The 10,447-nt window shown below is 48.8% G+C and overlaps 1 protein-coding gene across 1 annotated transcript in view; it reads left to right on the top strand.

The window, feature by feature from the left end:
- The first annotated feature begins 2,393 nt into the window (after positions 1-2,393).
- mxd1 (MAX dimerization protein 1) overlaps positions 2,394-10,447 on the top strand; it is a 34,712-nt gene continuing 26,658 nt past the window's right edge. Inside the window, exons 1-2 of the mRNA XM_078428921.1 lie at positions 2,394-2,567; positions 4,210-4,291. Coding sequence (XP_078285047.1) covers positions 2,495-2,567; positions 4,210-4,291 — 155 coding nt within the window. The 5' untranslated portion in view covers positions 2,394-2,494. The remainder of the gene's footprint in view (positions 2,568-4,209; positions 4,292-10,447) is intronic.

The following is a 10,447-nucleotide window of genomic DNA, read 5'->3' as shown; positions in this document are numbered from 1 at the left end:
TGTTGTACGGTTAATGCGGCTAGATGCGAATGCAGAACTGAGGTTACAATCACAATCTTACTGACTGGTCTTCTGATTGGTATGTTCCTGGGCTGACTTTTGGAACAGCCATTCACAACCCTACAAGTCCTCATCCCTTTTATTGTGTAAACAATTGCATTTGATCATGGGAAAATCATGCCATTAACAGTCAAAAATACAAGGCAGGGGAATGGATTGTGCCGATAGATGGCAGATTAAATTTAATGTTACATTGAAGTTGGAAGAATGAGAAGCAGTTTAAACAAAAGCACATTCTGAAAGGAAGCTAACTGGATATGTGTGCATAATTCTAGATGGTGGCTGGGCATAGTAAGCAAGTGACAAATTGGTTGCAGGGTCCTGGGCTTCACAAAGTCCCAAGAGCAAGAAAGTCATTTGGGTTGTGTATAAAATACTGGGCTCGACCACAACTGGAATTCTACTCATAATTTGGAGAAGTTCCAAAGGCTTTCGAGGAGATTTATCAAATTGGTTTCAGCAATGAGTGACTGGACAGAATGGAGAAGCTGGGGTTGTGCTCTTGTAACAGGGGAGATTGTGAGGGGATCAATTCAAGAGGGTTGTTTAAAATGATGACTAGCATGGGCAACCACAGCGTGATTCCTTCCCCTTTGTCAGAGGGATTCAAACGTTGAGTACAAATTGATGGTGATTGACAAAAGCGACACAAAGGAAATTATTTTACACAGCGAGCGGTTGAGGACTTGCATGCTTTGCCAGGATCAGTTGTGGAGGTGGATTGTAGCATTCCAAAGGGAGCTAACAAGTAATTAGAGCTGCAAAGAGAGGAGAAGGGACTGGGACTAGCTGCAGAGGAGTGTATACTGGATGGACATGCCTCCCTTGCCGTAACCAATTTGTAATTTGACAGAATATCGCAAAAATATAGCAGCAGTAGGCCAGCCAATCCGTCAAGCCTGCTGTTCCTTTGGTCGGTTTGGATCTAGCTGGTCCAATAGACAATAGGTGCAGAAGGAGGCCATTCGGCCCTTCAAGCCAGCGCCACCATTCAATGTGATCATGGCTGATCATTCACAATCAGTATCCCGTTCCTGCCTTCTCCCCATTCCCCCTGACTCCGCTATCTTTAAGAGCTCTATCTAGCTCTCTCTTGAAAGCATCCAGAGAATTGGCCTTCACTGCCTTCTGAGGAAGAGAATTCCACAGATTTACAACTCTGACTGAAAAAGTTTGAGAGTTGTAAATCTGTGGAATTCTCTACCAATCATGCACTCAACACTAATTCCCCACTGTCTTCTGGACTTAGATCCGTAGTGATATCACACAACAACAGATCCTACGGCCTAACTTGGCTACACTGACCAAGATGCCTAATCTACACTAATTTCGCCTGCCTGTATTTGACCATTCTTTAATACTTAGAAAATATTTTGATCTTTGCCTTGAACATATTCTATGAATTCTCTGGGGTAGAATTCTGAAGTATTGCCATCCTCAATGAGAAATTCTTCATTCCTGCCTGAAGCAGCAGGCAGCCCTTTATTTTGACATATAAAACTCTTAAGAGGATTGGACAGGCTAGATGCAGAAAAAATGTTCCCGATGTCGGGGGAGTCCAGAACCAGGGATCACACAGTTTAAGAATAAGGGATAGGCCATTTAGGACTGAGATGAGGAAAAAAAATTTACCCAAACAGTTGCAAATCTGGGATTCTCTGCCACAGAAGGCAGTGGAGGCCAATTCACTGGATGTTTTCAAGAGAAAGTTAGATAGAGCTCTTAGGGTTTAGAGGAATCAATGGATGCGGGGAGAAAGCCAGAACGGGGTACTGATTGTGGATGATCAGCCATGATCATATTGAATGGCGGTGCTGGCTGGAGGGGCTGAGTGGCCTCCTCCTGCACCTGGTCTCTGTGGTGCTGGCTGGAGGGGCTGAGTGGCCTCCTCCTGCACCTGGTCTCTGTGGTGCTGGCGAGACGGGCTGAGTGGCCTCCTCCTGCACCTGGTGTGGGTGGGGGGGGGGGCTGGCCGGGCGGGCCTCACTGCGCAAGTCACACATCACTCGCTGTGACAGTGATCCGCATTACGTCATGGCCAACGGTTGCGGCACGTGGTCCGAATTGACGGACAACCAAGCCAGCCAATGGGCGGGTGGTGGGGGCGGTGCTGCCCAATCACAGCCAGGGGTGGGACCAGCGCTCTTGTTTTGAAAACGTCTCGAGCGGGCGGGGCCACGTGATTGGTGACGGACAATCCGGCCGACCAATGGAGAGCGGGTGGGCGGGCAGAAAGCGGGGCGCGGCCAATGGGCAGCGGGTGGAGGCGGGCCCAGGGCGGGGAGAGGGTGGGTCTGGGCGCGCGGCAGCTGTGCCTTCAGTCGTCCCAGGCACCGGGTTTGGGTAAACGTAGGAACCGGGCAGCGGGTAGACGCTGGCGGACGCGGGTAAACACGGGCAGCAGCCGCACCGACTTCCCGCCCGCCCGAGCACCATGACCGCCGTGCAGCTCATCAACATCGAGCGGCTGATCGAGGCCGCGCACTACTTGGAGCGGCGGGAGCGAGGTAAACAAACCCGGCGGCCGGGCACGGGGGGGCGAGGGGAGGGTGAGTGAGGCAGTGGGTGATGGGCATGAGGAGGGTGAGTGAGGGAGGGAGGCAGGGGGTGATTGGTGAGGGGGCAGTGGGGCGGTAAGTGAGGGGGTGATGGATGAGGGGGACAGTGAATGGGTGAGGGGGCAGTGGGGGTGATGGGCGAGGGGGCAGTGGGGAGGTAAGTGATGCCCGAGGGGCAGTGAGGAGGAGCTAGGCGAGGGGGCAGTGGGGGTGATGGGTGAGGGGGCAGTGGGGGGTGATTGGTGGGGGGGTGATGGGTGAGGGAGCAGTGGGGGGGGGGTGATGGGCGAGGGGGCAGTGGGGGGGTGATGGGTGAGGGGGTAGTGGGGGGTGATGGGCGAGGGGGCAGTGGGGGGGTGATTGGTGGGGGTTGAGGGGGCAGTGGGGGGTGAGGGGGCAGTGGGGGGTGATGGGCAAGGGGGGGTGAGGGGGCAGTGGGGGGTGAGGGGGCAGTGGGGGGGGGGTGATGGGCGAGGGGGTAGTGGGGGGGTGATGGGCGAGGGGGCAGTGGGGGGTGATTGTTGAGGGGGCAGTGGGGGGTGAGCGGGGCAGTGGGGGGGGTGATGGGCGAGGGGGCAGTGGGGGGGTGATGGGCGAGGGCTGTAGGCAACTACTCCAGACGGGGTGGGGTGGTCGAGAGTCAGAGGAAAGCATGAGGAGGGGACAATTGAGGGAATGGGGTAGGTAATGGAGCGTGTTAGAGTTGTGGGGGAGGGGTTGATTGAGAGTGGAGAAATTGGGGGGAGGGGGCAAATAGTGGAAGGGGTGAGTTGGTGAGTGACAGAGAGTTGGGTGTAATTAAGGGTGGGGAGGAGGGGAAAGGGGACAAGGATGGGGTGGCCAAGAGTTGGGGGAATGGTTGAGAGTGGGGGTGTAATTGGGGAGGAAGGCGTGGTGAGTGTGCTGATCAAAAGTGAGTGGAATGGAGAGGAGTGTAGGAATGTCCAGCTGTGGGGTTGGAAGTCGTGAGTTCAGGGAGACAATAAGAATATAAACAGGAATAGGCCACCTTGCCAACACTCCACCCTAGCCCAATCTATTAATTACAGGTTTCCTACGCTGTCCTTTAATTCCAACATAGTCTAACAGTCTATCGACCTCAATTTTGAAAACATTGTACAGCCTTTATAGACCCCTAATTAGACAATGTCAAAGATTTATCATCCTTTTTGAGTAAAGAAAATTCTACACATATCAGTCCAAAATAGTCAACCTCTATTTTCACTCCATGACCCCTGGCTCTGTACTCCTGGACCAGAGGACATAATTCCTGTATTTACACCTTGGGCATTGTAGGAATGTCATGTGTTTCGATGAGGACACCTCTTCTATGAAGGCTCGGCATCTGTGCTCTCGTCGTAAGAGACACCTGTCATCCTAGGAGCCAAACTAGTGAATCTTTGTGGCTAAATGTATCTTTTTTTCTGAGCAAGAGGGAATTGAGGGCAAGTGCTGTCAATGGGGAATGGGAAATGTCAGCTGTGGAGAGAGATTGGTGTAATGGAGAGCTGGGAATAGAGGTGTGTAGAGGGAAGGAGTGGGTGAGGGCAGTGTGTGGTCACTGTCTGAGTTGTTCTCTTGCCCTGTACAGAAGCTGAGCATGGTTATGCAGCACTCCTGCCCCACAGAAGCGAGAACTCTGGCAGCAAAAGCAAGAAGAGTGCAGGGAGCAGGTAAAGACCGGATGTGGTTGGCTGGCAGGCTCGTGGCTAGATTCCAAAATCCCCAACCTGATCTCCCCGTATATGATTCCACAGCTTGCCCCCATATCTGGGGATTAAGGCCTTTTTCTCAAAGCTGTACAGATCACTGTTTCTTGCGCTTTTGCAGAATCGATAATATTAATCATTCTGTTATTCAATAAGGATTACTCTTGGATTTAGCCAATTTGTATGCTATATTTTTTAAATAGTCCAGCTCTTCCTGTAATAATTCTGTGGTTTATTTCTTCACCCAGTTCCAGAACTGGGACGAAGGGTGACGCTGGTGGAGCACGTTGGATTAATCAGCAGTGAAATCTGCTTTCTCAGTGATTATTGAAGTTTGTGCTGTTTGTAAACAGGGTTATGGAAACAGCTTGCACTGAATCTTAAGAAGCTTGTTTGTTAAGAATCTATTGCAAGTATTTGTTAATTTTATTTTTTTCACCATTTAAACTAAATTTACTTCATTAAATTTCTCTTTGTGTGTGTGTGTTTTATTAAAGATAAAATGAATGTGGTATTTGGTCTGGAAACGGTCCAACTGTCTGTTTTGATCCGTGGACACCGAGTCTCAATGAAAACAAATTAACATTTGCTAATGTTATTAAAGAAGGGATAATTGATATGTCTGGGATTGTTCTTAAAAATGTTCTAGGGAGTTTATTTCTGAGTATACTCATCTGACTAGTTGTTTACTGACCTTTGTTGTGAATGGAAGGATAAAATCAGTAACCAACATTCTTTTGCCAGGTTTAGATTTCAGAGTGACAGAACAGTGGCAAGTTGAGTAGCAGATTTTGTTAGCTTTGGATATAGACAATAGACAATAGACAATAGGTGCAGGAGTAGGCCATTCAGCCCTTCGAGCCAGCACCGCCATTCAATGCGATCATGGCTGATCACTATCAATCAGTACCCCGTTCCTGCCTTCTCCCCATACCCCCTCACTCCGCTATCCTTAAGAGCTCTATCCAGCTCTCTCTTGAAAGCATCCAACGAACTGGCCTCCACTGCCTTCTGAGGCAGAGAATTCCACACCTTCACCACCCTCTGACTGAAAAAGTTCTTCCTCATCTCCGTTCTAAATGGCCTACCCCTTATTCTCAAACTGTGGCCCCTTGTTCTGGACTCCCCCAACATTGGGAACATGTTATCTGCCTCTAATGTGTCCAATCCCCTAATTATCTTATATGTTTCAATAAGATCCCCCCTCATCCTTCTAAATTCCAGTGTATACAAGCCCAATCGCTCCAGCCTTTCAACATACGACAGTCCCGCCATTCCGGGAATTAATCTAGTGAACCTACGCTGCACGCCCTCCATAGCAAGAATATCCTTCCTCAAATTTGGAGACCAAAACTGCACACAGTACTCCAGGTGCGGTCTCACCAGGGCCCGGTACAACTGTAGAAGGACCTCTTTGCTCCTATACTCAACTCCTCTTGTTACGAAGGCCAACATTCCATTGGCTTTCTTCACTGCCTGCTGAACCTGCATGCTTCCTTTCATTGACTGATGCACTAGGACACCCAGATCTCGTTGAACTCCCCCTCCTCCTAACTTGACACCATTCAGATAATAATCTGCCTTTCTATTCTTACTTCCAAAGTGAATAACCTCACACTTATCTACATTAAACTGCATCTGCCATGTATCCGCCCACTCACACAACCTGTCCAGGTCACCCTGCAGCCTTATTGCATATTCCTCACAATTCACACTACCCCCCAACTTAGTATCATCTGCAAATTTGCTAATGGTACTTTTAATCCCTTCGTCTAAGTCATTAATGTATATCGTAAATAGCTGGGGTCCCAGCACCGAACCTTGCGGTACCCCACTGGTCACTGCCTGCCATTCCGAAAGGGACCCATTTATCCCCACTCTTTGCTTTCTGTCTGTTAACCAATTTTCTATCCATGTCAGTACCCTACCCCCAATACCATGTGCCCTAATTTTGCCCACTAATCTCCTATGTGGGACCTTGTCGAAGGCTTTCTGAAAGTCGAGGTACACCACATCCACTGACTCTCCCTTGTCAATTTTCCTAGTTACATCCTCAAAAAATTCCAGTAGATTTGTCAAGCATGATTTCCCCTTCGTAAATCCATGCTGACTCGGAACGATCCCGTTACTGCTATCCAAATGCTCAGCAATTTCGTCTTTTATAATTGACTCCAGCATTTTCCCCACCACTGATGTCAGACTAACTGGTCTATAATTACCCGTTTTCTCTCTCCCTCCTTTCTTAAAAAGTGGGATAACATTTGCTATTCTCCAATCCACAGGAACTGATCCTGAATCTATAGAACATTGAAAAATGATCTCCAATGCTTCCACTATTTCTAGAGCCACCTCCTTAAGTACTCTGGGATGCAGACCATCAGGCCCTGGGGATTTATCAGCCTTCAGTCCCATCAGTCTACCCAAAACCATTTCCTGCCTAATGTGGATTTCCTTCAGTTCCTCCATCACCCTAGGTTCTCCAGCCCCTAGAACATTTGGGAGATTGTGTGTATCTTCCTCAGTGAAGACAGATCCAAAGTAACGGTTTAACTCGTCTGCCATTTCTTTGTTCCCCATAATAAATTCCCCTGCTTCTGTCTTCAAGGGACCCACATTTGCCTTGACTATTTTTTTCCTCTTCACGTACCTAAAAAAACTTTTGCTATCCTCCTTTATATTATTGGCTAGTTTACCCTCGTACCTCATCTTTTCTCCTCGTATTGCCTTTTTAGTTAACTTTTGTTGCTCTTTAAAAGAGTCCCAATCCTCTGTCTTCCCACTCTTCTTTGCTATGTTATACTTTCTCTCCTTAATTTTTATGCTGTCCCTGACTTCCCTTGTCAGCCACAGGTGTCTCTTACTCCCCTTAGAGTCTTTCCACCTCTTTGGAATAAATTGATCCTGCAACCTCTGCATTATTCCCAGGAATACCTGCCATTGCTGTTCTACCGTCTTCCCTGCTAGGGCCTCCTTCCAATCAATTTTGGCCAGCTCCCGCCTCATGCCTCTGTAATCCCCTTTGCTATACTGTAATACCGACACTTCCGATTTTCCCTTCTGCCTTTCCATTTGCAGAGTAAAACTTATCATGTTGTGATCACTGCCTCCTAATGGCTCTTTTACCTCTAGTCCCCTTATCAGATCAGGATCATTACACAACACTAAATCCAGAATTGCCTTCTCCCTGGTAGGCTCCAGTACAAGCTGTTCTAAGAATCCATCTCGAAGGCACTCTACAAACTCTCTTTCCTGGGGTCCATTTCCAACCTGATTTTCCCAGTCTACCTGCATGTTGAAATCTCCCATAACCACCGTAGCATTACATTTTTGACACGCCAATTTTATCTCCTGATTTAACTTGCACCCTAAGTCGAGGCTACTGTTTGGGGGCCTATAGATAACTCCCATTAGGGTCTTTTTACCCTTACAATTTCTCATTTCTATCCATACTGATTCAACATCTCCTGATTCTATGTCACCCCTTGCAAGGGAATGAATATCATTCCTTACCATCAGAGCAACCCCACCCCCTCTGCCCACCTGTCTGTCTTTTCTATACGTTGTGTACCCCTGAATATTCAGTTCCCAGCCCTGGTCCTCTTGTAGCCATGTCTCAGTGATCCCTACAACATCATACTTGCCCATGACTAACTGAGCCTCAAGCTCATCCACTTTATTTTTTATACTACGCGCATTTAAGTACAACACTTTAACTTCTGTATTTACCTCCCCTCTCACATCGTTCACAATTGGCCCTGCCCTTAATTTCTTTTCCGCTCTAGAACTTCTGTTCCCATTCTTCCGCGAGTCTTTTGCAATATCTCCTGTATTCCCTTTTACCTCATCTTCATATTCACAATTTGTTAACCCCTCCCCCCCACTACTTAGTTTAAAGCCACAGGTGTCACACTAGCAAACCTGCCTGCCAGAATGTTTGTCCCCCTGCTGTTAAGATGCAACCCGTCCCTTTTGTACAAGTCACCCCTAGCCCAGAAGAGATCCCAGTGGTCCAGAAATCTAAATCCCTGCTCTCTGCATCAGTCCCTCAGCCATAAATTCATACCCTCTATCTCTCTGTTCCTGGCCTCACCAGCACGAGGTACCGGTAGCAGTCCAGAGATAACTACCTTCGACGTCCTACTTCTCAGCGTTTTTCCCAACTCTCTAAACTCCCGCTGTAGCACCTCCTTCCTCTTCCGCCCGACGTCATTCGTGCCCACGTGCACAACGACTTCAGGTTGATCGCCTTCCCTCGCTAGGATTTTCTGAAGCCGGTCTGTGATGTGTTGAACCCTGGCACCAGGGAGGCAACAGACCATCCTCAAGTCCCTCCTGCTGCCACAGAATCTTCTGTCCGTCCCTCGGACTATGGAGTCACCGACCACTACGGCTCTTCCAGACTTCGGTCTCCCCTGTCGAGTATCCTTGCCAACAGGTCCGCCACTCGGACTGGAAACGTCTTCTGCCCCGACAGTTCCCAAGAGGGTATACCTATTTGCAATAGGCACAGCCACTGGGGTCTCCTGTAGTCCACGTCCACTCCCCCCGGAAACAGTCTCCCACCTTCGCTCGACCTGGACCCTTGGCGTGACAGCCTCACAATAGGTCCTGTCGAGGAAACTCTCGCATTCCCGGATGGCCCTGAGGTCATCCAACTGCCTCTCCAACTCCACCACACGTCCCTTCAGGAGCTGCACCTGGACACAGTTCTTGCAGGTGTAGCTCCCAGAAGCTCCCGCGACGTCCCTGTCTTCCCACATCCTGCAGGAAACACACCGCACCAACTTTTCCGCCATCACCTTGTGCCTATAACCAGCTCTGGCTTAAAACAATGGTATCCTCCTCACCTCAGCCTCCTCGCCGAAGACTCGCAGCCAAAGACTCGCACTTTTCTCACTGGGCTGCACCTGAACAGGGCTGCACCCTTTTGTGAGCCTTGCTTATATCACCAATTTAAATTGCCTGATTGTCCAATTTACCTGACTTCTCACTTAAACTGCCTGTTCAACTGTGATTAGCACTTACTTTACTGCTCAGCCAACGGGCGTCCTTGCTCTGCTCCCGGACTTTTCAAATTGACTACTACTTCCTTTTGGCGCTCTTTTTAAACTGCCTGTTCAACTGTGATTAGCACTTACTTTACTGCTCAGCCAACGGGCGTCCTTGCTCTGCTCCCGGACTTTTCAAATTGACTACTACTTCCTTTTGGCGCTCTTTTTAAACTGCCTGTTCAACTGTGATTAGCACTTACTTTACTGCTCAGCCAACGGGCGTCCTTGCTCTGCTCCCGGACTTTTCAAATTGACTACTACTTCCTTTTGGCGCTCTTTTTAAACTGCCTGTTCAACTGTGATTAGCACTTACTTTACTGCTCAGCCAACGGGCGTCCTTGCTCTGCTCCCGGACTTTTCAAATTGACTACTACTTCCTTTTGGCGCTCTTTTTAAACTGCCTGTTCAACTGTGATTAGCACTTACTTTACTGCTCAGCCAACGGGCGTCCTTGCTCTGCTCCCGGACTTTTCAAATTGACTACTACTTCCTTTTGGCGCTCTTTTTAAACTGCCTGTTCAACTGTGATTAGCACTTACTTTACTGCTCAGCCAACGGGCGTCCTTGCTCTGCTCCCGGACTTTTCAAATTGACTACTACTTCCTTTTGGCGCTCTTTTTAAACTGCCTGTTCAACTGTGATTAGCACTTACTTTACTGCTCAGCCAACGGGCGTCCTTGCTCTGCTCCCGGACTTTCTTGGAGACTTGAGTCAATAGACAATAGACAATAGGTGCAGGAGTAGGCCATTCAGCCCTTCGAGCCAGCACCGCCATTCAATGCGATCATGGCTGATCACTCTCAATCAGTACCCCGTTCCTGCCTTCTCCCCATACCCCCTCACTCCGCTATCCTTAAGAGCTCTATCCAGCTCTCTCTTGAAAGCATCCAACGAACTGGCCTCCACTGCCTTCTGAGGCAGAGAATTCCACACCTTCACCACTCTCTGACTGAAAAAGTTCTTCCTCATCTCCGTTCTAAATGGCCTACCCCTTATTTTTAAACTGTGGCCCCAACTGTTTCTTGCCAAATTTGAGACACTGCCACAGTTCAACAAACGAGCCCTTGAT

This window comes from Rhinoraja longicauda, chromosome 36 (genome assembly GCF_053455715.1).
Source record: "Rhinoraja longicauda isolate Sanriku21f chromosome 36, sRhiLon1.1, whole genome shotgun sequence".
Lineage (NCBI taxonomy): Eukaryota > Metazoa > Chordata > Chondrichthyes > Rajiformes > Arhynchobatidae > Rhinoraja > Rhinoraja longicauda.
This window is presented reverse-complemented; position numbering and strand designations above follow the sequence as displayed.